The 25,165-nt window shown below is 44.1% G+C and overlaps 1 protein-coding gene across 1 annotated transcript in view; it reads left to right on the top strand.

The window, feature by feature from the left end:
- Nucleotides 1–2,191: 2,191 nt before the first annotated feature.
- The window catches only part of STK38 (serine/threonine kinase 38), a 31,766-nt gene continuing 8,792 nt past the window's right edge, over nt 2,192–25,165 (top strand). The window contains exons 1-10 of the mRNA XM_029572290.1: nt 2,192–2,559; nt 10,128–10,179; nt 10,875–10,997; nt 12,123–12,206; nt 13,353–13,476; nt 16,923–17,077; nt 18,300–18,402; nt 18,984–19,045; nt 19,974–20,091; nt 23,955–24,078. Coding sequence (XP_029428150.1) covers nt 2,429–2,559; nt 10,128–10,179; nt 10,875–10,997; nt 12,123–12,206; nt 13,353–13,476; nt 16,923–17,077; nt 18,300–18,402; nt 18,984–19,045; nt 19,974–20,091; nt 23,955–24,078 — 1,076 coding nt within the window. The 5' untranslated portion in view covers nt 2,192–2,428. The remainder of the gene's footprint in view (nt 2,560–10,127; nt 10,180–10,874; nt 10,998–12,122; nt 12,207–13,352; nt 13,477–16,922; nt 17,078–18,299; nt 18,403–18,983; nt 19,046–19,973; nt 20,092–23,954; nt 24,079–25,165) is intronic.

The raw sequence follows: 25,165 nt of genomic DNA, 5'->3' as shown, positions 1-25,165 counted from the left end.
AAACTTAGAAATAACATTAATAATCAGAAAACAATCCTCAAATTGTGATCAAGATAACACATCATAAAAGCAAAATATAACAAAACAAATATAAAACCAGTACAAAAAAATCAAATTAAAACTAAGACACAAGACCTGATCAGAATAAAATCAAAGATGAAACCAGTAGTAGATTGATGGACTGACAGTTCTCGTAGACTTTTACAAAAGATTCTTCAAGGCCTTTCTAAACTTGATATAATCCTTCTCAAGCTGAAAGGCCAGCAGTAGGGAATTCCAGCTATAGCATCAATGGTACAGCTGCATTAGAAAGGTGAGCAATTTTAGTCTTGAAGGCCATTAACCGGTCAGGTTTTTTTTTAGCATATCTCTAATTAATATGCATGAGATAGATTTGCTTGCACTGCCGCAATTGTATACAAATGTCTCATCATATTTATTAGGGATATCCTGAAAACCTGACCTGTTAGTGGCCCTCAAAGGCCAGAATCACTTACCTCTGAACTAGAAGCTTAAATGATCTGTTTCTTGGCTCTGTTGCCTCTTTCAGTATTATTATAATGTCGTAAAAAACAAATGAGGTACCCATATACATAAAGCAGTCACTTAATACCCCACAAAGGGAATGTATGTTACAATTAAAAGATTTCAAAAAGTTTTATTATTTATTTTGATGAATCACATTTCTCACATATGTATATCAATGCAAAGTACATAAAAATAAACATACCATATTTTGCTGCTAATAGTGAAAAGAACAAATTAAAAATTCTAAATCTTAAAACAATGAGAAAATTAAAAAATGAAAATAAAATCAAATACAAATAATAGTAATTATAGTAAAAAATGTTAAATACATGTATAAAATTAAATAAAACTTAAAATACCTGTAAAACCAGAAAAAAATTAATCTTGGAAAGCCTTTGTGAAAAGAAAGGTTTTGAGGGACTTCCTAAATTTGACTGTTTTTTCAAGGCATAAAGCCAAAGGAAAAGAATTCCAAAGAGCCAAATAAGAAAAACAGATTTCAAGAGTATGTTCCAATCTTATCAACTTGGGCGAAGGGAGAACTAATAGCTCTTGTTGCGAAGAAAGTATTACCTTACAAGATTCCCATATGAATCAATTCACAAATAATTTAAAAAAATATATACTTACAATCATATATATCTATTGGCTATTTAAAACAATCACAGTAGCAAAACATAAAATATAACCACTATACAGGGCCGATCACAACACTACACAATCACTCATACACTCATTTATAGCCAATAAAACCCAATTTAATGACTTCATAGATAATCTCACCCATGTACATTAATTAGATCCAAAAAAACAACAACCCAGTTCTTGTGTGCAAAAAAAAAAAAAAAAATTATATTAAAGGTCAAAGTTCTTCATTTTTCCCCCTTTAATAAGGGATGGCCAACTTCAGTCCTCAAACAGAACTAGTTTTCAAGATATCTACAATGACTGCTGATATGCATGCACTACCTCAACCGTATGCAAATCTATTTTATACATATTCCTTGGGGATATCCTGGAAACCGGACTGGGAGGGGGGGGAGGGGGGTTCCAGGACCGAATTATTTATGAACTACTGAGCTAGTCTGCCCAGTTTAATCCCTCATAAATTGATTTACCTAAGATCCAAAATTATGGAAACAGTAGAGCAGAGACGATGTAACAGCCTGGAGACAAGAGATTCTTGTTGACCCCAATTTTTTTCCTGTAAAAAAATGATGGAAATGTAAAACATGCCAACCCCTGCGGGTCCTGATCCACATGCCGACTGCAGGAAAGAAGCGAGGCAAGAAACCCCCAAAATAACCATATTCGAAATGTCCAAATGCTGAATTCATAGTTATTACAAAGTTCTTCCCCGCCCCCAGCGGACTTGCCACTAGTGACCAACGCGGATTTTTCCATATGTTCATTTCTTCGCCCTGGCCGCCATTGCTTGCGACGCGTTTGCTACCTAGCAACACCGCTTCCGTGCCCCTTTCATCAACCAATCACATGCTCAGGCTCCGCAGGGGGTTATCGCTTTTTATTTTTTCCCTACTGTAGAGGCTGGGACCTTGCAACGTCGCCACGCCGCTCCCCTTCCTAAAGTTTCCAGTGTGCACGTGATCTACGTCCCGTGCGTCCGAGGCTTTCGGCGTCACGTACGCGTGCGTGCGTCATTCCGCACAGCGCGTCGGGGCATCCCCCTCCCAGCTGTCGGCGGCTGTCGCCTCGATTTCGACGCTTCCTCTTCGGCCCGCTGGCTATGGCGGAGCCCGCGGCCTGCGTTCCCGGGAAGGCCCTGGAGCTCGCGCTGCTGCAGCTGCCGCCGCCGGTGTAGCGGTCCGTCCCGTCGCGCTTGTCCTTGTGCCTTTTGTTGTTTTTTTTTATATTTTCTCTTTGCCCCTCCGACGCCGCCATGGCCACAACGGGCCAGGCCCCCTGCTCCTCCATGAGCTGCCACACCAAGGAGCGCGTCACGGTGGCCAAAGTGACCTTAGAGAACTTCTACAGCAACCTCATCGCCCAGCATGAGGAGCGGGAGCTGAGGTGAGGAAGGGCGGGCTCCCCACGTCACCGAACATGCGAGACTGGGCTTGGGTTTGCCCCGTGGCGAGCACGGCTGGTGGTTTTGTTGTTCTTAGGGAGGTCGATGGGGAAAATGAGAACTTACATATTCATGCCAGCAAAAAACCCTGACTGGCTCCGTCTCTTGCCCTCCCGGGGGGGAACTCTTGCGCGTCTAGGCAGGACGAGTGCGTGTCTATACGGAGAACGCGCAGAGCTGGGACGAGGACTTGTCTACAGATCATAACCATCTGTGACTGACTCCTGTAAATATATAAAACATTTATCCCTAGACAAACGTGCGTTTTGCAGGGAGTACGTAGAGCATGCATGAAATAAAAACTTCAGCCCTTCTACAGAAAGTAGAGCTGTTTATTTGTGGAAGTTGGAACTGAGCTACTTTTCATGGCCGGAAGTTTACTACGTTAGAGTAGGTTTCCTAATCTATGAAACCTTTAAAAGTCAAACAAGTTTAGGTGAAGCTTTTTATTTTTAAATCACTCAATATGTTTGGAGAGCTACTCCGTTATAAAAAGGGTTAAATATGTTGCCCAATGTACAAATAAGCATCCATGTTTGTTTTCAAAGATGTAATGCACTGCAAAAACATAGCATGGGGGAGGAGAAGTGTTTAGAGAGGTTTGATAAATTTCAACACAGCGGTTTTGAAATGGGCTAGGCTGACCTGCATTTCATGTCGCTGTATACCTTCCTTATTCCTGGTAGCATAATTCCTGATGCATGCTGAGATATGTATAATATAACTTGTTAGGTAAGGACTATGCAGTGCATGATGTGGAGGTGCTGCAGAAATCTCCACTACAACCAGGCATTCTCAATTTGAGATGAAGCAGAAGGAGACAGGACTTTTAGAAATGTGTATTGTATAGAGATCCTTTGAGCCTGTGAAGCCTAAGCCTATTCTTAACTTTCAGGTTGTAATTTGTCAGGTTGTGGCCTGAGCATTGTTGCAGGAACTGAAGGAAAAGCAAGTTTGCTTACCGTAAACGTTGTTTCCGTAGATAGCAGGATGAATTAGTTATGCTGTCATGGGATCTGTCAATCAGGTCCGGGAGGTGGAGCTTGTTAAGCAGAGGTTGAGTTTTTGTTCCTCTGCGGCTGCGCGTGAGTTCCCGCGCAGGAAGTACAGGATCTCCTCAGTCTGTGATTAGTAGTGCGGTTATGACTTGATGACTGCCAGGGAGGAGGGCGGGTCAGCATGGCTAATTCATCCTGCTATCTACGGAAACACCGTTTACGGTAAGCAAACTTGCTTTTCCCGTTGCTAGCAGGGCTGAATTAGCCATCCTGTCATGGGAGTCCCAAGCTCCTGATCACGTTGTATGGTATGTCCACAGGCTCTAAGTGATCTCAGGATTGTGGCAGTCACGGCAGACCGGAGGATAGAGATTGCAAAATTGCTTGCCCTATCTTCGCATCTGCAGTTGCTTGTTGATCCAGGCAGTAATGCGATGTGACGGTGTGGAGTGAAGACCACGTAGCTGCCTTACAAATGTCTTTTGGTTGCACATTTTGAAGGTGAGCCCATGAGGTTGATAGGGCTCGTACCTGGTGGGCCGTTGGTGTAGAAGAGATAGGTATCTTCCGCCTCTCATAACAGAATTGAATGCATTGTACAATCCAGCTGGAAATGGTTCGTTTAGATACCGGTAGTCCCAGTGCTTTTGGATCAAAGGAGACAAATAATTGAGAAGCTCTGGAAATGGATTGTGTTCTATCCATATAGTAAGTTAGCGCTCTTTTACAGTCTAGCATGTGTAGTAGCCTTTCTCTGTCACTTGCGTGAGGTTTTGGAAAAAAGGTTGGTGGTTCAATGCTTTGGTTGATATGAAAATGCGAAACTACCTTCGGTAAGAAAGATGGGTGCGTTCTGAGCACTACCTTTTGTAGAAAAAAACTGTAAATATGGCGAATAATGCACCAATGCCTGCAATTCACTGACCCTCCTTGCGGAAGTCACTGCAATAAGAAACACCACTTTCCACGTGAGGTATTTGACATGTGCAGACTCCAAGGGTTCAAAGGGAGGAAGCATGAGTTGCTCCAAGACCATGTTGATGCTCCATGGCACGGGAGGTTTCGCAATGGCAGGACGCAAGCGAGACAGCCCTTTAATGAAACGCGAAAGTAGTGGATGGTTGGATATAGAGGTACTGTTGATAGGCCTATGGTAGGCCCCTATGGCACTGAGATGTACTCGAATGGAAGATGTGGCTAACCCCATGTCATATAGGGTGTGCAAGTAATCAATAAGTCGTACCGGCGGACAATCCAGGGGCGGTATGCTATTGTCCATAGACCACGTGGAGTAACGTTTCCACTTATACGTATAATTTTGTCGCGTGGACAATTTCCTGGATTCCAGCAATATAAGTTGTGCTTGGTGTGATACCTTCTGTTCCGTCAAAAGGCACCGTTCAACAGCCATGCTGTCAAATGGAGAGAAGCATGCAACGGGTGTAGAAGAGTCCCCTGATCCTGAATGAGAAGGTCGGGATGCTCTGGAAGACGTAGTGGCGGCTCCTGAGACAATCTGAGCAGGAAACTGTACCATGGTTGACGCGGCCAAGCTGGAGCTATGAGGATTAGACGAGCTTTGTCCTCCATGCACTTCTGAATCGTTCTTGTTATGAGAGGAATGAGAGGAAAGGCATAAAGAAGGTCCAGAGACCAAGGGATCAGGAAGGCATCCTGAGGGTGCTGGGTCGTATGGAGCAGAATTGAGGAACCTGCGTGTTGAGCTCGGTCGCGAAAAGATCGATCGCTGGGGTTCCCCACTGTTTGAATACATGTTGGGCGATGTCCGAATGGAGTGCCCATTCGTGGGGATGGAAGATTCGACTTAACCTGTCCGCTCTTGTGTTGGCCACACCCGGAAGGTAAGTCGCTTGTAGATGAATACAATGTTGATGCGTATGTTGATAAATCAGCAGAGTTTCCTTGCAGAGGGCCCAGGGCCCGGATCCACCTTGTCTGTTGATGTAAAACATCGCTACCTGATTATCCGTATAGATCATGACTCTGCGGCCTTTCAGGTAGTCTTGAAAAACTTGCAGAGCATTCCGGATCGCTCTGAGTTCCAATAAGTTTATTTGTAGATTCTGTTCTGCTAAGGTCCATAGGCCTTGCGTTTCGTAGACTTCTAGATGCGCTCCCCAGCCCTTTCTTGATGCATCCGTGGTGAGGACTATGTCGTGGTTGGGTGTATGGAACAACGCTTCCTTGGAGAATGTGCTGTGGCACAGCCACCATGTGATGTCTTCCCTCATCTCGGCAGTAAGTGTAATTGGTTGTGTCAACGGTTGAGTGTGTTGTTTCCATTGATGTTTTAAACCCCACTGTAGACGTCTCATATGTAATCTGGTGTTGGGAACTGTGAAATTGGCCGCCGCCATGTGGCCCAAGACTACTAGCAGTTGTCTCGCTGTTGGTGTTTGAGTGTTTCGCAATTTGTGCAGAAGATTCTATAAAAGTAGTTGTCTGTCCACTGGCAGGAAAGCTCTGCACTTCGCGGTATCCAGGCGTGCTCCTATGAACTGCAACTGTTGGGACGGTTGCAGATGTGATTTCTGGAAGTTGATCACTAGTCCCAACGCTTGTAGACAGTGGATAATTCTTTGGAGATGACTGAGTAGTGTCTCCTTTGTCTGGGCTACAACGAGCCAGTCGTCTAGGTATGGAAAGATTGTCATACCCTGTTGTCTGAGATGAGCCACCACCACTACCATACACTTGGTGAAGACCCTGGGTGCAGCTGACAAGCCAAAGGGGAGCACCTTGTACTGGTAATGTTGATGCTGGTACCTGAAGCACAGGTAGCGCCACAAGGGGTGAATTGGAATATGAGTGTAGGCATCCTTCAAGTCGATTGAACACATCCAATCGTTGGGTTGTAGCAGAGGAAGAATGGATTTTAAGGATACCATCTTGAATTTTTCCTTTGTGAGAAATTTGTTGAGTTCCCGGAGATCTAGAATTGGGCGTTGTCCACCCGTTTTATTTGGTACGAGGAAATATGGGGAGTAAAATCCCTTGTTCCATTGCGACGTGGAGATTATTTTGATGGCTCGATTTTGAAGCAGGGTGGAGATCTCCCGTTCGAGTTGTTCCTGTGCCCTCCGTAGTTGTGTTGTGGGTAGGCGAGGTAACGGTGGTTTTGTTAGGAACTGCAGCTGGTAACCTTGACGAACAATCTGTAAGACCCACTGATCGGATGTAATTTGTATCCATATTGGAAGACATGCCTGTATCCTCCCCGGTGGTGCCAAAGTGAGTGGTGGTGGCTGTATACTCAAAAAGACTGCGTTGTTTTGGGTGCTGAAGTCGAATGCTGTGTTTGCTGACGTTGAGAGCATGGTTTACCCCTACGCAGTAACTGTGATTGAGGCAGCTGTTGTGGCCTTTGATAGGTGGAGTATGATAGCGCTCTGTAAGTTTGGTATGAACGATATGGTTTGCAACCATACGTAGGTCGAGTGTAAGCGTAAGCCCATCTTGTAGTCTGATAGGGTGAGTTTGTTTGCAGCGACTCCACCGCTATGGCCTCATCCTTGAGTTTCCCCACTGTTTCTTGCAGTTTGGTTCCAAACAGATTGTCCCCAGTGAAAGGGAGGTTGGCCAGCTTGTCATGCACATCCTCCCGTATAGAGTTGGAGCATAACCACGCCGTGCGGCGTGCCGCTATTGATATGGCTGATGCCCTGGACGAAGTTTCAAGTCCTTCATAAATGGATCAGAGTAAGTGTCTAGTGCACTCCTCCATGTCATGGAGTGTTTGCGGTGGCGCCTCCGCTGAGGTTGTTATCATACCTTTAGTGGCTTGGATACACTCATAGAGGTATTGCACCATGTAAAACTGGTGATGCATGATTCTTGTTGAAAGCATGGCATTTTGAAACATTTTCCGTCCCACTTCATCGAGATATCTGTGGTCTTTATTAGGAGGGTAGGTGGAGTGAGCCTTTGCTTTTTTGAAGCGCTGCATCGCTGACTCGACCACAATCGACTCATGTGGCAGTTGGAGTGAATAAGGCGGATCCTTCTTCATCCTAAACTTTAGGTCAGATTTTCTGGAAATCGCCGAAATTGCCTGAGGTGTTTCCCATGATTTTAATAGTACCTGGTGTAGCAGATCATGCTGCGGCAGCGCAGTAGGCTCTCCTGGTGTATCAAAAATCTTTAACAGGCCTAGAGTTTCTGCTTGGGGGTCTGTTTCTTTTTGCAGCTGTAACTGTAAGATGTTTCCCACTTTCTCAAGGAATCTAGGGTAGAAGAGATCCTCAGGTGGCGAATAAGGTTCCTGAGGTTGCTCCTGTGCGTCAGAAGGGAACCCTGTGGATGAAGAAGGCGATAGTGAAGGGGACTGAGAGTCCCTCGGGTCATGTTGACTGGCCCGTGACGGTAACGACTGGACCGAGGCAGGGGAAAGGGGTATGTCCCGTTGTGGAGTAGGTAACGGTGGAGACTTTGGGTCACTAATCGGTGACTGTTGTTGAGTATTCATTACGAATGCTGACTCCAACGTTTCATAAAACCCTGCCAGGGATTGAGAGAGTTGCATAAACGCTTCTTTGGCGTGAGGTGGCATGGCTGGTTTGGATATATTACGGGACCCGGGTCTCTGCTGTGGTGACAGGGTACGGTCACGCGGTATGGGGGACCTTCTCTGTGACCCAGATGTCTGAGATGAAGTAAGGCAGATTGGTGATCTTGTTACCTGTCTCGAAGACCTAGAAGATGAAGAGGTCGACGGGCTGATTCGTGGACAGTCGTCCTTTTTAGCTGTGGTTTCTTTGCTAGAATGATGGCAGTGCCTATGCTTCTGGCCATGCTTCTTATGTTTTGAGTGGCTATGGTCTCGCCTCCGTACCTTCGAGGATGCCACTGACTGTCGTTGTGAGCTACTGGAAGTCGTAGCCGACTGTGGGGAATGATGCTTGCATTTCCGCTGCAGGACCATCGAATGGACTCCCTGTCCCGTCCGGTTGAGGTCTGGTTTTCCCGACAGACTGTACCAGTCCCGCCGGCATTGCGAATGCACTGTCACCCGAGTTCGGGATGTTCTTGCTTGTTCCGTGTGAGGCACCGAAGAAGACGTCCCGGTCGCTTGCGCCACATTCAATGGCGTTGATAAGGCTAATGGCATCGATTTGTGTACTTGCGCCGTCTTTTGTGCGCCGGTGACGATGGCGCCGTTGTGTGCTTCAATGACGTCGGTGCCGAGCTATGCTCCGGTGATGACGGCGCCGCCCCGTGCCTCGAGGATTCCGGCGCCGATCCCAGATGCGGCGCCTTGTGCGCCGACGGTAGGATCGCTCTTTCCCGCGCCAATGAGGGCGGCGCCGTGTAGCGTCCTGACGGCATCGTCCTTTTCGATGTCGATGGTGTCGGCGCCACATCCCGGCGCAGCAAGCCGAAGGCTGATCGTTATGCGCTGACTTTTTCTGCGTCCCAGAATGCTTATCCGCGCCCTGCCTGGGTCTACTTGGTACCTTTGCAAAAGGCGGTCCGGTTTCTCCAGAGTCCTCTGAGGGTTGCGGCGCACGAATGGTCGACTGATCCCGGTCTGAAGAATCAGGGCCCTGATCCTTCTTTCGTGCGTTGTCCCAGGAGGCTACTCTCTTCTTAGGGTGCGGGCTTTTCTTCGTCTGTCCCGGCGAAGAATGGGCTTCCGAGGGCTCAGAGGTGCGCAGAAGCTCCTGGAGACAGTAGGCCCGTTGTCGTTGTGCCCTGGGCGACATTCGAGCGCAAAGCTCACATTCCCGCACATTGTGTTTGACGCCTAGGCAACGGTAACATCGGTCATGTCCGTCCGTGACCGACATTACCCTGCCACAGTGACATCTCTTAAATCCTGATTTTGACATGAGGAGAAAAGTGCTCCGCGTGCGATCCCGCGTGCGGAAAGAACAGACTGAGGAGATCCTGTACTTCCTGCACGGGAACTCACGCGCAGCCGCAGAGGAACAAAAACTCTACCTCTGCTTAACAAGCTCCGCCTCCCGGACCTGATTGACAGATCCCATGACAGCATGGCTAATTCAGCCCTGCTATCGACGGGAAAATGAGGGTTATCATTGAAAATATAAGACCTCAATCTTTAGGGTAGCCCCATTCATAGCTCTGTAAATAAGACCAAATTATTTTTTGGAGACTGAGGTGCATAGCTCAGTATGTGTGAATATGCTTGTCTATTTTGTACATATAAATAAAAGTCAACAGAAATGTAGGTAATCCCTTTTTATAGAGCTAAATTAATGCATTTCTGCCTAGCTTTCAAGAGCTGCATCATCAGGTCAGAATTGATTCCAAATATAACCAAGAAGGCCCAACAAGATCCATTCCCACCTACCATGGCTCATTTTTGTTTTGTTTTTTTGCTTCTTTGAACAGTGCTGTATCAATTCATTGTGATACCTTTTATAAATGCATCTGTTCTGCTATTTGAAACAAATTATCAGTTTGTACTGCACCATGTGATTTCATTTACAATTTGTACTGTACTTAATTATAAAAAATATTTTTTGTAGACAGAAGAAGCTAGAGAAAGTGATGGAAGAAGAAGGCTTAAAAGATGAGGAGGTAATTAAAGCTGAACCGATTATAAACTTTGAGCCCAGATCAAAAATGATTTGACTTATCACAGAGGCATTGCTATCTTGTAGTCCTGTCAATATAGTTAATTAGTGAGGCCCTTGGGCATGAATAAGGCATCTTGCTTGTGTTGATAATTGCTGCCTGTGTCAGGGAATTTCTAGCTACTTGCAAGTACTAGTAATTTACATTTCTGTGGTAGTTATGCAAATATGAAATGTATGCTAGGGGTGCCCAGCTATGGTCCTCAAGAACCAGCAAGCAATAGGTTTGGTTTTCAGGGTATTCACAATACATATGAATATGAGACATTTGCAATCATTGCCTCCATTGTATTCAGATCTATCTTGTGCATATTCATTATGGGTATCCTGAAAACCAAGCCTGTTTGTGGCTGTTGAGGACTGGAGTTGGTTACCCTTGATGTATGCAGTCGTTTCAAAGGTGGCTCGTGAGCACAATTCTTGTACCTTGACTGTATGGGTGCTTCCAGAGAGAGGTTGGGAGAAGAAATAGGGTTTTTACTGTTGGTATCGAGTCAGATAAATGGAAACCCAGGGAGGTAAACTAATGGTGCCTCCTTCCCTTCCCAGACTGTGGTTTAATGTCCTAATCGCCACCTCCCAGAAATCAATGCAGAATTGTCCTGCAATTGTTCTTTGCTTTCCTATTCAAATATGTAGAAGCGAATGAGGAGGTCAGCACATGCACGAAAAGAGACTGAGTTTCTTCGCCTAAAGAGGACCAGGCTTGGATTGGAAGATTTTGAATCTTTAAAAGTAATAGGAAGGGGTGCTTTTGGAGAGGTAAGCCTATCACGGAGGGATGGCCACGTGACTGCTAAAGAAACCGCTGGAGATGGAAATCAGTTTTTTTTTTTGGGGGGGGGGGTGGTTTCTGGGCAGTGCTGTAAAGAAGTTGAAGCTTGTAATAATGCTTGGTTGCGAATGTATAGGATGTGGGCAGCAGTCTAATGTTTGGGACATTACAGATTGTGACTCTCACACTGTATTTCAGATTAGTCCCTGGGCTGCTTGTCTAGAGAGGGCAGACTTGTATGGTCTACTTTTGTATTAAAAAAAAAAAAAAAATTCTGATGTTCATCTCTATTTTGCATTCTAAATTTGTTATAGGTAATAGGGATGTACATCCGTTGGTCATTCATTTTATGTTACATGTGTACTCTGCCGTAGTACACTCACAACTTAGGTGTCTACTAGAGATATGTGCATAACGCGAAACGAATGACCAATGAATGCGCATCCCTAATAGATAATGGGAAGGGAGGGATTATCTACTTCTCAATGAGAGATTGAATTTGGTTTAGGAAAATAGTTTATATGTATCCTTAGTTGGGTCAAGGTTTGGTTTTAGTTGGCTGATTTTTTTTTTTTTCCTCTTGAGTAGAACCGGAATGTGTTTTTCTACAAAGCATGTGCAGTTTATGGAAGTCAGGGTTAGTGGTTTCAGGCTGGGCAGTATTCCAGATGCTTCTGGCTAAGATCCAAATACAGGATCTGAGCCATGAGTTCAGGACAGTGTCTTCTTGGCCATTTGGCTGAGAACCTATATGATATTGGAGGGGGTTTAACACCCTGCCACTGGACCTCGCTGGGGACACAATAATGTGATCATTATCGAAGCAGAGGATTAAACCTAAAATAAACTCCCTCTGGGCCAGTAGCAGCTGCACCCACTCTGCTGGCTTCACAGCAAAACAAAAAATGTGAAAATACTCTATGTGCATTGAAATTAACATGGAATTTGCAGAATACAAAAGACGCAAATAAAATAAATACAATATGCAAACCAGGCTGTTATTACTGGCACTTCTCCAGCCCTTTTCATACAGAACTCTCTTGACTTTATTGCAATGGAACATTATCTCTCCAGGACTGAGAGAGGTGCTTTGTGTTTTGTGCTATCTATAGGTACGATTGGTTCAGAAGAAAGATACAGGGCATGTGTATGCGATGAAAATACTGCGGAAAGCCGATATGCTGGAGAAGGAGCAGGTACACGTCATACAACCTGGTTTGGTTTACGTCCAACGTTTATATTTGCTCATCTTGGACTGATTTTGGTCTAGCTGAGGGAGAAACCAAGTATCTGTATTGCAGAAAGGGAAATTGCTTTTTCTCAAACTGAGCCTCATTGTAAATTCAGCTTTTCAGGAGGAGGAAAATTAAAGTTGCCTTTGTGGGAATTTGTATTTGTCGCAGTGGAAACATTGCCCTGCAGAGTTAGTGCATCCTTGCAGTTCCCAGTCCTGTTCTGGAGGTGTACTTACCTGTTTGATTTTTCAGGATAGCTGTATGAGAGAGATTTGTGTACATTTGGTCTCCATTGTATGCAGATATCTCCCTCATGTTCACCATGGCTGTCTTGAAAAATTGACTGATTAGCTGTACCATCAGGACTGAGCTGGGAAGCACTGATACATATTCTGTGTGAATTATTTGATTTCCCTTGTTTTATGCTAAAAAGTGATGGGAACCCAGTGAAATTTGGTTCTGCACCTAGTTTATTCTTAGAAGAAAATGAACCTTTTATGCCAAAGATAATGAAAAACACATCTATGGGTGCTTTGGATAACATCATGGGAGGTTGGTAGTGTGCATGTTATAGTGAATGCCTCCTGCATATTTACCTTTGTGAACAGAGTGTAATGCGTTTGTACACTGTCCAAAGAGAATATCAGAAAAAGTGTGTGTGTATATATGCATGTGTACAAGATCTTCAATATAATTTCATATGATGTAGTGCCTTTAACAGTTTTTGTCCATTAATGAACATATGAAACCAAAATTATATTTAAAAGTGAAAACCTGTTGCTGGGCCTTTTGGTCATCTAAATATTATCAGCCTATTTAATAGGTTTGCATTGTCTGTTATACTTGCCTTTTAAGAATTGAATTTGTTATAGCTTTCATGTATTCCATGATAAAAGGCATTGTAACAGGTTGTGGTGTTTCTAGATAACTGTATTTTTTTCCTGCAGTCTACCATTTGTGGAATCATCTGAAGACTGCATGTTCTTCTGGCGCCTTTGACCTTTTTGCTTTTCCAGAGCAGAGCTTTGAATGTTTGTTCAGAAAACTGATGCGTCTCATGAAACCCAAAGCTCGCGTTGTAATTAATCCTGCTGCATATACCTCCAGGTTGGACATATTCGTGCAGAACGGGACATACTAGTGGAGGCAGACAGTTTGTGGGTTGTGAAAATGTTCTATAGTTTTCAGGATAAGCTAAACCTCTACCTTATCATGGAGTTCCTGCCAGGAGGTAATTACTTGTGACCTAAAGGTTACTTTCATTTTGTTCTCTGGCAAGTTTCTCTCTCCTTTTTTTCTCAGTAGTAAAACTTCCTTCTCAATCTTTGTTTCCTGGCTTGCACTACTGGCAGGTGGGGCTGTGCGATGGGCAGATATCGTGTTGCCCTGACTTCTGCAAACAGTGTGCTGAGCTTCTGGTCAGGCCCTCTTGCCCTCTTTTGTTATCTGGGATTGCAAAATTCATTTGGAAAGTATTCTCCATTCCTTGAAAGCAATAAGTTACAGCCCTGAACCTGTGGCAACATTGGTTGAATGTTTCTCATATGTGAGCCTGGCAGCCTTCTCCAGGCTTGATTTCTGCATTCAAATGATTCGCACAGCCCTACTTGTCTGGACCGTCTTGCAGTGCTGACCACTGATAAGTGATTCCCATCTCGCCCTGCCATCTTTTCATATAGATTAAAACAGGACATTTCCCCTCTGCCGTCGAATCGCTGCACCTATTGTGGTAACACTTAACAGTGGCTGGCACTGTGCATATAAATACAAAATGATTTACATTCATTTCTTAACAGTTGCAATTTTTTTATTAAATTAAACAAGGTTTCTGGGTTTAATATTCTTGATGTCTCAAATGTGTTGGGCCATTAATACAGCAAGGTGTAAATATTTAGCTAGATTTCAGTTTATATAACCTGTCTTGTCCCACTTAACTTGGGGTATTTGTAAATATGTTAAGACCTTGTTTTGAGTAAACTTACAATTATTCAAATTATATTTATGTAGAGGCTGTTGTAGAATTTTTAAAGTCACTTAAAGTAACACAGTGACTTGGAAAGTTTTTGCATTTTTTCTTCTCTTCGCTTGCTACAAATCTCCAGTTCTGGGAAACGTTTACTTACTGGTTCACTCTTAACTCTGGGTCTTCTTGCCAGTGTGGCTCTAACCTGTTCCCTCCTCTTGTGCATAGAAACATCAAAAACCTTTTTTTTTGGTGGGAGGGGGGGGGGGGCAGAAAGTAGTTTCCTCCTCTTTTGAGTTTCTGGCTCAAGTAGGATCAGCCTCTTAAGAGTGGTGCCATGAACCTTATGTACAGTTATCCAGGAAGTGTGTGTGTTGTTTTTTTTTTCTGGCCCTGTTTATATCCCTTTATTTCACCCATTCTAGCAGCAGGCCTCAGCTGGTGCCTACAAACTGTGCCTCTTCCTGGAACCCAACTAGCATGAGGCCCTTGGTGTTGCTATTGTGCAACGACTGAGACTCCTTTCCCCAAGGGCTGTGAGCACTGGCTCTGCAGCATCGCCAGCCAGCCCGGAAACCATAGACCTGGCCCAAAATCATGACATTTCCAAAGAACATGTACTATTTCCTCCTTAAAAATGGAAGAATGTGGGTTTTACTGAGGAAACCCCCTTTAAAACAAGTGAATGCAGTCAGATTTTAAGGAGAACCTTGTATTCTTTGCCACCGATTTTTTTTGTCCTCCAGGTTTTTATGGATTGTCTCACAATTCCTGGGCTGTGTACACAAATCATGTCCTGGAGTTGCAGGCATGACTAATTTTGCTGACATAAATATAATCCAGAGGTGGTGTAGAAACGTGAGCTTTCCAGTCCCCTGTCAATTTTTTTCAGCCTCAGGAGGAGGGCCCAGAAAACGCATGTACTATAGCTTTGGGTTACTCTTCCATTAGTCCAAGAAAAGATACCATGGTCAGCAAAGTGTTCTGGTTTTTTTCCTCCAGGACCAGGGTGGCAGCTAAACCTCTGCCTTTCTCAGTTAGGAAAATCTTGTTAGTCCTTTGCAAGCACAGGAAATGTGGAAATATGCTGGGCCCGTCCTCCTTGTCTGAAATGGCATAGCCTTGAGGAATAGGGGGGCTAGGATTGGATATTCTGCATGTTTTCCCTAACCTGAAGTAAACAGATTCCAAAACTTTTGTTCTGGTTTTGAACCAAATAATTAATATTGCCTTTGATTCCCAGCATTGCCTTGGCAGTCTGAAGTAATCACACTAGAATCAGAAAATGATTTTTTTTAAGCTGTGTTTTTCATTGTAAAATGTAAATCATAAAGAACACCGCACATTCCACAGCAATTGGTGGGGGCAGATTGATTGACTGAAATATATGTAGGGACCTTTTTTGGTTTTGTAAACATTTTTCACAGGAATTGCTGTTTATTACAAGGACAAAAATATTTACCGAAAAACTGAGTCACTTTTTCCACTGATTTCTCCTCTTGTTGTAATAAACATTATCTGGGGGAAAATAAAATAAAAACTGAAAGCAAAGGTCCCTAAATGTATAGATTTTGCTCTGGTGGCAGAGATTAAGACGGCAGTCCTGTGTCTCAGTTTGCATGAGTCTCAATTCTGTTGCTGCTGCTGCTTCTGATATTACTGTTTCCTTCCTTTTTGTGAATATATTTTGCTGCTTAGATTTTTAAGCTTTTATTGAAAAAAAGATGTTTCTTTTCTGAGTTTGTCCTTCAGCAGTTTGTTCTGCATTTGTGTTCTGCTTGCATCAGTCCAACACATACCTTTGTAAGGGGAGGAGGTGGTTTCTGATGATCAGTGCAGGAGTGCCCTGGTCGACTTAGCCACTGCCCCCTTTTGGCATCTAAGAAGGAGGTTTCAGACACTGAGTACACGGAGACCATTTAAGAATTACATAAGAATGGTCCTGAAAAAAATGGAGGGGTTGTTTTTTTTTTTGTTTCTTTACTTTCAGCTAAATTGTAAAGAAAGGGTAATGATGAAATCCTAAACGGATTTCCCCACAATGTCTGTGCTATGGAGCAACCTTTCCTTCCTTAGACCCAGTGCTGAGGATAAAGTGTGGTCTGCTGCTGTGCTTCCAGCCCTGGAATTGGTGCCAGAAGTTGCTTTTTTTTTTTTTTTAAGACGCAGGGAGTGCAGTTTTGATTTAGAAGACTAAATCAAGGAGATACTTAATGAAAATACAGATGATTAAATCATCATTCTTATCCTCCTCCTCCTTTTAAAACCAGCATAGTTTGGAATAGAAATGATAAAATGCACTACAGCATTATTGATCTGAAGTTTGTAAGGATAGCTGGCATGTTTTTTTTTAAGTGGGTTAATCTTAATGTTAAAGCTAAGGTACATTAAAATTCCACCAGCAGTCTGTGTGCTTGTAGTTTTTTTTTTCTCTCCAAATGCACAGAATATAGCATACATAAACACCTTTACCCGGGTGGCAGACAGCATTATTTTAGGCCCACATCGTATTTAAGCGATAGCCTTGTGTCATAAAGCCATGACGAAGGCTTTGGGTGGGGGAGACAGTATCTGCCATGCAAGTGTACTCTGCTTATTCATGTTATATCGCAACTGATGTAGTTATATGGCGAAGAGAGAGCTGCATTTTCAATCAGATGGGTAGAACCCTTCAGCTTCAAATTGTTTAGCACATGTTTGCTGTGGTATTTCAGGGGATATGATGACCCTGCTGATGAAGAAGGACACCCTTACTGAAGAGGAGACTCAGTTTTATATTGCAGAGACTGTCCTAGCAATTGATTCCATACATCAGCTCGGGTTTATCCACCGTGATATTAAGCCAGATAACCTTCTGCTGGATAGTAAGGTAACAATTCTGCTTGAGCTTTGGTTCCAACCCATGTCACCTGTGCAGAGACAAAAAAAAAAAAGAAAGGGGGCTAGGGAGAGGAATGGAAAGAGAAAAGGAGAAACCTGAACGACAAAGGGCTATTCTGTCTGTAATGTAGGTGCACTTGTTTAAAATGCACACACAAAGAGTCCATCTGACATTTAGCAAAGATAACAAGGCCTTCAGTTCCCTGTAGCAATGATATGGCAGAAGAGTGTTTTACTGTCACATGGGCCATGGTTCTGTAAGAGATGTTTGTCCGGCAGGCCACGAGTGGAGGCTCTTTCAGACATAGCAGCACTGATTTCAATCACACGCTGTTATTACTGTGTCATTCTTAATAGAAAACACAAATATTCTTCATAGTAGTTTTACTGGCTACTTACTCTGTCCTTGTGGCTTTGGGCAAGTGACTTCAGCCTTCATTGTGAGCCCTCTGTGAACAAGGAAATACCTACAGTACCTGAATGTAATTTGCTTTGACATGCCAGAAAAAACGGAATAGAAATCAAATGATGGCTAAATAAAAGTAAGTACTGGCTTTTACGTTTCTCCTTTTAGAAAAGGAGAATAAAACTGAAACCACCATAGCTGGTTCCTCCCAGAAGAGACCTTGTCACCTGCTGAGGATGTTTGTGTCTGACGTAAATGCAGTTGTGCTTGTTTTTATAAAGGGGTTCTCTGCAGGTTGTGGAACCATTTTACTGTGCATGGGCTTTCGAGGCCACACTGGTGGTCCTGTAAGCACACAGGAGTTCAGTTTGCATGCTGTAAAACATCTCTCTTCTCTGTGCCTTTCGTTGCATTTATTTATTCATATAAAAAAAAAAAAAAGGATCGGATAAGTTCTTGGAGGAGAAGTCCATTACCTGCTATTATGTTCACTTAGAAAATAGCCACTGCCATTAGCAATGGTAACATGGAATAGACTTAGTTTTTGTGAACTTACCAGGTTCTTATGGCCTGGATTGGCCACTGTTGGAAACAGGATGCTGGGCTTGATGGACCCTTGGTCTGACCCAGTATGGCATTTTCTTATGTTTTCTTATGTAAAGGGTAACACTGAAATCTGGAAAGGCACTGGGGAGGAATCTGTGAAACCGATGTCTACATGGAGGAGGCATATATCTGTAGCAGCTTATTTTCCATGTACTGTTTTTATTAATCAAAATATGACCATTCTGTATTTCCTGCTTAGGGCCATGTCAAACTCTCTGATTTTGGACTTTGCACTGGACTAAAGAAAGCTCACAGGACTGAATTCTATAGAAATTTGAACCACAGCCTTCCTAGTGACTTCAGTAAGTCCCTTTGCAGGCAAACAGTTCCTGACAATGAATGGTACTTTTTCTGTTGCAAATAATTGTGGCTTTGGAACAGTTAGTTAGTGTGATAGATACATTTCAGCAAGTTCTGATAGCTCTGTAGTGTGACGTTTATTTCATGGAGCTTTTTTTTTTTTTCCCCTTGTTGGTTTGCTTGAAATTAAGAAGTAGGATACCTTTGTTAGGTACTTTTCCTGTTAGTTTTATTATTTTGGATTTCATGTGCTCACCAGTGTTAGCATAGAACATTTTTTAATACTCTGCAGGCACAATTCATATGTAAATATTCAGTGGTGTGGACCAAATGCTAGAAGCCCTGTCTTTTTTTTTTGAGTGAAAAATTCGGGGCTTTCTGACAAAGCAGTGTTCATATGTGGAGAAACGGTTGATCTGGTTATTTTTGCTGTAAAAATAGAGGTTTTTCACTGCTGATCTCTTGAGGTAGTAACTTTGCTTATATGTAGATGTGAAAAGTGTCCTATTTAGCTGTTACATCTGGTACAAGCATAAACTCCCAGTAACAATGTTTGCATGTGTGTCGTCTTCTCTCTTTGAAGCTTTCCAGAACATGAATTCCAAAAGGAAAGCAGAGACTTGGAAAAGAAATCGACGCCAGTTAGTAAGTATGATCTCTGTGCGAAATAGAGAAACACAGAACCCAGTCCGAATCCGGCCACTCATTTTTGAGTTTACCTATGCTTCTCTTAATGGACTTGGAGAGGATGGGTTAGTGTAGGGCTTATCGGTCGAGAAATCGTGCTCTGCTGAAGCAGATTCTTATGGTACCTGGTTTGAAGTGGCTCAGGAGATGAAGTACAGAAGCCAGATCACCCCAGCAGAGTTAGTTCTCCAGTGACTTGGTCCTGTGCATTTGTGCCATTTTAGATTTAATTACTCGATTTTCCAAATCCAAGGTTAAAGCGACTTGCAATATCTTGTGTAGTTGGTAGGTCCCTGCCCCATGGAGCTTTACAATCTTTGGGCCCGATTTTCTAAGCTTTTTTTCACATAAACACAGAATGGGGAAAAGCCTTAGTAACTATTAGACCCTGAAGCAAGGTTACGAGGAGAGTCCCAGGGAGAAGCGGGATGTGAACCCTGGCTTCCTTGGTTCTCAGTCCGCTGTTCTAGCAACTCGGCTGCCAGTCCACTCCGTTGTAGTAGCATCAATGTGATTGGAAGTGCGAGGATGGACTAGAGACAGGAGTTGACGGGGTTTATCTTGGGTCTTTACTGGGTTATAGAAAGGTACATTTTTTCCTCTTTGTGATTCTTTCCCTTCCTCTTAAACTGAACTGCATCACTTTCTTGAGATTAGCTCTAATACTGACAGTGTCCAGCAGGGAGGGTCTCCGGATTTCTTTATTTTTGTGTTCCTTTTGGTGCAATTGACGTGTAGAGAGTATGCTCTTTCTGTTGCTTTTTCTCTGTGAGGAAGAGAGAGATTCAAGATTTTTTTCCCCCCCCACTTTTTGGGACATGGATGTGCTCACTTGAAAGACTGTTTATAATTTTGTCGATTTGTAACTAAAACTGTTTCGTTTTAGGCCTTTTCCACTGTGGGAACTCCGGATTACATTGCCCCTGAGGTGTTCATGCAGACTGGATACAACAAACTGTGTGATTGGTGGTCTCTCGGTGTCATCATGTACGAGATGTTAATTGGTAAGGATGGTATTGAGTTTGACGTGTCCATGGCGTCAGGAAGATAACACTTATGATTATACATCCAGTCTGCCTAGTTATTTTTTTCACAGTAAGGATTCATCCTAGCTGCTAGCCACACAGTGTGACCACCTGCAAGATTACTTCTTAACCAAGACACTTTTTTTTTTTTTGTCTTCATCCTTGTATTTCACCATCTTTGGTAGAAGAGCAGATAAGATCTCCCACTTAGTTTCCTCGAGCTCCCGCCTTTTCCATGTGTAGCCAGAAAGCTTTATAATCTTAAATTGCCAGCATTAGTGGTGTGGTCGTTGCTCAGACATCTGGTCCCCTGTGTGGCCTGCCACATAGATGTGTCTACAGGAGCACCTGGGTTTTTAATAGGACTTTTAATTATTACAGAACTTGCAGCCGGCCAGACAGACCCAACTGCTAGTCAGTTCTACCATTGCAGGCAAATCCTGCCATGTGGATGCCTGTTGCCACTAGGACTTCTGATATTTCGTATTAACCTCTTTGCTGTTCATTCTGGCAACCCCAACACTCTCTTTGTTGAATTGGGCTAATACAGTTCCCAAGAACAACACATGCCACTAGGTTGTGCTTTCTGCTTTCTCCACTTTTAGCAAGTAATGATCTCTGTGCTTATTCCAGGCTCTGTTATCTCCATTTCCTAGCATATAGCCAGATGGACTCAGGACCAATGGGTTATGCTCCCCTGTCAGCAGATGGAGACGGAGTCAGGTTTCAAAGCTGATGTTACCCTACATACACCCCTTCAGTGACCTCAGCCTTTAGTATTTCTCTGTCTCCAGCGGATAGAGGACGTGCTTTCCCTATGGGGATCGCTGTACATTTTGGAAGAAAAAATTCTACTTTTAAATTGGAGAAAAGATTGAGCCCCGATCTCCTGCGGTGATACCTAAAGGTCCCTCCCCCAGTTGAGAATTCCTGAGGTGATTTCCGAGATCCCTCAGAGGTGTGCTTTGGTCCGGTAGCTGGTTCTTGGCGTGGAATTTTCTGCTTTAAGCAGCTTGAAAGCAGCGGGTGCAGGAAGCTGAGCGCAGCAGTGACTGCCAAAGCCCTCTTCCCCTTCAGCCAGAGACAGTCTCTGTACCTAGCCCGGGTAAGTTTAAAAAAAAAAAGAGGATTTACCTTATGATTCAGAGACGTTTTGGAGGGGTTTTGATGACTTCCTCCGGTATCCTTGCTCAGTGCGCTGTCCTGACATTCCCGATCCCACTGGGGTAAGGGGAAGTGGGCTTCTGAGTGGGTTGAGTGGCCTCCTGGTGGGCTAGGCCCCGCTTTATGCTTGGTCGGCACACTGTGGTAGGCTGCTGCGGTGCCATCTTGTGCGTGTCTTTGTGCATGTTGTATTGCCCATAATAAGAGTGTTGGTACGTGCAGTGCTTCGCTCATGCGCATAACATCGCGGGTGTACATACGCACACAACTTACTAGGCACAGAATACAAGTAAAGCCGGGTGCACAGGATTTGCGTGCGCCTCGCCGCAGCCTGCGTAGATGCCCGAAATCTGCATGCCTAAAATTTTAAGCGCGAGCCGACTGAACACGCAGTTACCATCGCCAATGGCTCTGGCAGCAAAGAAACATAAGCGCCTTTCTCTTTGCGCCGCTTGTCATATAGGGCTGCTTAGTCTAACCTGGATTCTTGCTTATGTCGCATCTCTCTGAACTACAGGCCTTGTCGAGAACTGTTCCTCCGGGTGACTCCAGGAACGTTACAGCTTTGTACCGTTCCATCCTTCTTGCCCAAGGTAGTCTTGGACTTTCCTTTGAATCAGTCCATTTCATTACCATCCCTAGATAAGTACAAGGATGCAGAAGAATACTGCCTCTGCCATTTGAATGTCAGGCCTTTTGTGCAGTATCGGGAAGTTACAGAACCAGTCCTGTTTGTTCTTCACGGCGGAAGGAAGCAGGGTGAATCAGCTTCGTGGCCTACCATAGCTCGCTGGATTAAGGAGGTGGTCGCGGGCACCTATGTGGAGGCAGGAAAGCCATTACTTTCTCGGGTTAAAACTCATTCCACTAGGGCTCAGGCGGTTTCCTGCAGAAGCTAGGCTGCCGTCTCTTGTCGACATCTGCTGATTGGCGATGTGGTTCTCCTTGCACACCTCCAGGTTCTGTCGCCTGGACGTACAGGCCCGAGAAGACGCAGCCTTTGCAAGGGTGGTGTTAACCGGACTGCGGGCAGCCTCCCGCCCCCATCGGGAGTAGCTTTTGTACATCCCATTGGTCCTGAGTCCATCTGGCTACACACTAGGAAATGGAGAAATTACTTACCTGATAATTTCATTTTCCTTAGTGCAGTCAGATAGCATCCTGCCCCTGGATGCCCAAGAACGGTGCCAAGGATTCGCCTGTGGAGTGGATATCTATTCCAAGAGATTACGGGTAAACTGTCATCCAGTCCCAAGTTTTTGTACCCCCTGTTCCATGTACAGTCTTCGAGCGATCTGTTTCAATGTTCTAATGTAAACTGATGTGATTCGTATTTCATACAGGAACACCGGTATATAAAAATCAAAAATAAATAAATACATCTATAATCTTACTGGGGTTCAGTGTGTTTGGTTGAGTACAGATTTGGTTATCCGTTTTTTTCAATAGTATATCCACAGTTGTTTTTGAAGCGAATACTGAAGGGCTGAGGTCACTGCAGGGGGTGTATGTAGGGAGATGTCAGCTTGGAAACCTGACTCCATCTCCATCTGCTGGCAGGGGAGCTGTAAAAGGTTAACCAGAAAAACTTTACCTGTAAGGCACATTGGTCTGCTTGAATGCACCATTTCAGTCCTATTGCTGTATTACTTTTTTAGGTCTCTGGGCTGTGGTTCCAGGAGCCTTTATTTGCAGCCACCTGGGGATTTTTCCCTTCCCAATGACTTAGCTCAGTCCTTGTCTGGAAGCCAGAAGCTTAAATCCAATCACGAAGTCTCACCGTTGCATGACTGGGTCTTCCTTCTACCCAGGGACTGTGAGCACTGCCCATCTCTGCAGCATCCCCAGCTTGCCCAGATCAGAGAGGGTGTAGGGTGTGACCCAGGAATTGACTCCAGGTCCTCTGTATGGCAATGCACAGCATTTTGCTACTGGCAGACCCAAATGTGCTCTTTGCAAATTACAAAGGTGAATGAATATGAATTCCAGCTAGTATATGTGATATTACTGCTGGGAAAATGAAGTTATTAATATAGTAACTCAATACTTGGAGTTTGGCATAGTCTTACAGTGTATTTTGGCATTTAACTACATTCCCAACCATCTTCCCTCCCCCTGCTAATGAAAGAAACCTTAAACAAGTTTTTTCCATTTTCTGCTTCCTGTATCTGACTTAGATTTTGCATGGGACCCCAAACACAGAAATCTAAGTGGCTGATGGCTTTGTTTTGCTTTGTTAAAGAATTACTGCTAAATAGCCATGGAATCTTGGTATAGCCCCCTGTCCTCAGATTTTCGGGATTTCAGTGGCAAATCATAAGATTTGTCATACCGAGACAGAACAAAGATACATGAAGCAAACTATCCAACAGAGGCCAATCCAGGTCACAAGTACCTGGCAGGATCCCAGAAGATCAATAGATTCCATGTTGCTTTATCCCAGGCACAAGCAGTGGATTTCCCCAAGTCCACTTTTAATATTGATTTATGGAATTTTTTTCCAGGAGCTTGTCCAAACTGTTTTTAAACCCTGCTACATTAACAGCTTTCATCACATCCTCCAGCAATGAACTCCACCTGATTTATTGCCTGTCGGTTCATAGAACATTCTGCTAATTGCACATGGGTTACCTTCTGCATAACCATTTTCACTGTTTGTACTGTGCATCTTCTGCCAGGTTATCCGCCGTTCTGTTCAGAGACGCCACAGGAGACTTACAAGAAGGTGATGAACTGGAAAGAGACCCTGAACTTCCCTCCGGAGGTTCCAATCTCAGAAAAGGCCAAGGACCTCATTCTAAGGTATGGGTGAGGATGCTGCTGCTGCCTGAGGGGTGTAATGGGATCATGGGGGAGGTTGGGCTGCCGTTGCCCATTTGGTTTCATAGTGAATACCTTCACCCCTTTTTGTATGTGAGGCTCAGGTAGATAGAGGGTCTCCTAGGGGCTCAGTTTGGCATCAGCATATGGTAGTAATTCATTCATTTGTTTATGTGAGGGCTAGGGGATCGTGACTGGTAGTTATTTTCTTAAAAAAGGTGGGAGGGGACACCGGCTTGGGGCCAGTAGTGAACTCCATGTCTAATCCTGGGGAAAAGGAAAAAAAAACTTTAAAAAGTTTCCAGGTCATTGTGGTGAAAGGGTTGCAGTCTCTGATCTGGCAGAAATCCACCACTGATCGTAACTATGACATCTCAGAATTTTCAGTCTTTAACATCCAGGTAACTTTTTGTTTGTTTGTTTTTTTTTCTTTTTTCAGTATTCAGGAAATGCATAGTTGATGCAAAAAGATGAGCTTTTAAGGTCCTGGGACACTAAAATGTTTGCAGGTTTTGTGACTGTGGTGAAAATTCTGCATTTGTGTGGTCCTTGGTGTTCTGTCACTAGGTGTGGCCTTGGTAGAGCCGGGGTGGGATAAGAGAATGCTAACGGCCCTAGCTGCTCACTGTACTTGGAAATGATTGAGTCTCATGGAAAGTCAGCACCCAGCAGTGGCTCACTTCCTGCTGGTTAATGGCAGTACGTTTTATATCTCGGATTTGGATTTCCAGACCCGAGCTCGAGGCAAGTTACATTCAGGTACAGCAGTTTCCCTACCCAGAGGGCTTAGAATCTGAGTTGGTACCTGAGGCATTGGAGGGTGAAGTGACTTGCCCAGGGTCACAAGGAGCATTGGTGGGAGAAGCTGCTTTACCGGCTAGGCTGCTACTCCCCCCACCCTTGCTTTCCCTTGGGATGAAGCTTTGATCTGAAAATTGTGTTCCCACGGGAAGGAGAAGGCCAGGTGTTTACCCCCAGTCACTGCTAGCGTAACTGAAACCTAATCTGAGCTTGCTTGTGTGTTTGGGGGGAGGGGGAGGGATTGTAGGGGTTTAACAGCTAGCCTGGA

The sequence above is a fragment of the Rhinatrema bivittatum genome, chromosome 12 (assembly GCF_901001135.1).
Source record: "Rhinatrema bivittatum chromosome 12, aRhiBiv1.1, whole genome shotgun sequence".
In the NCBI taxonomy this organism is placed as follows: Eukaryota; Metazoa; Chordata; class Amphibia; order Gymnophiona; family Rhinatrematidae; genus Rhinatrema; species Rhinatrema bivittatum.
Note: the sequence above shows the minus strand (reverse complement) of the source record. Positions and strands in the feature narration are given on the sequence as shown.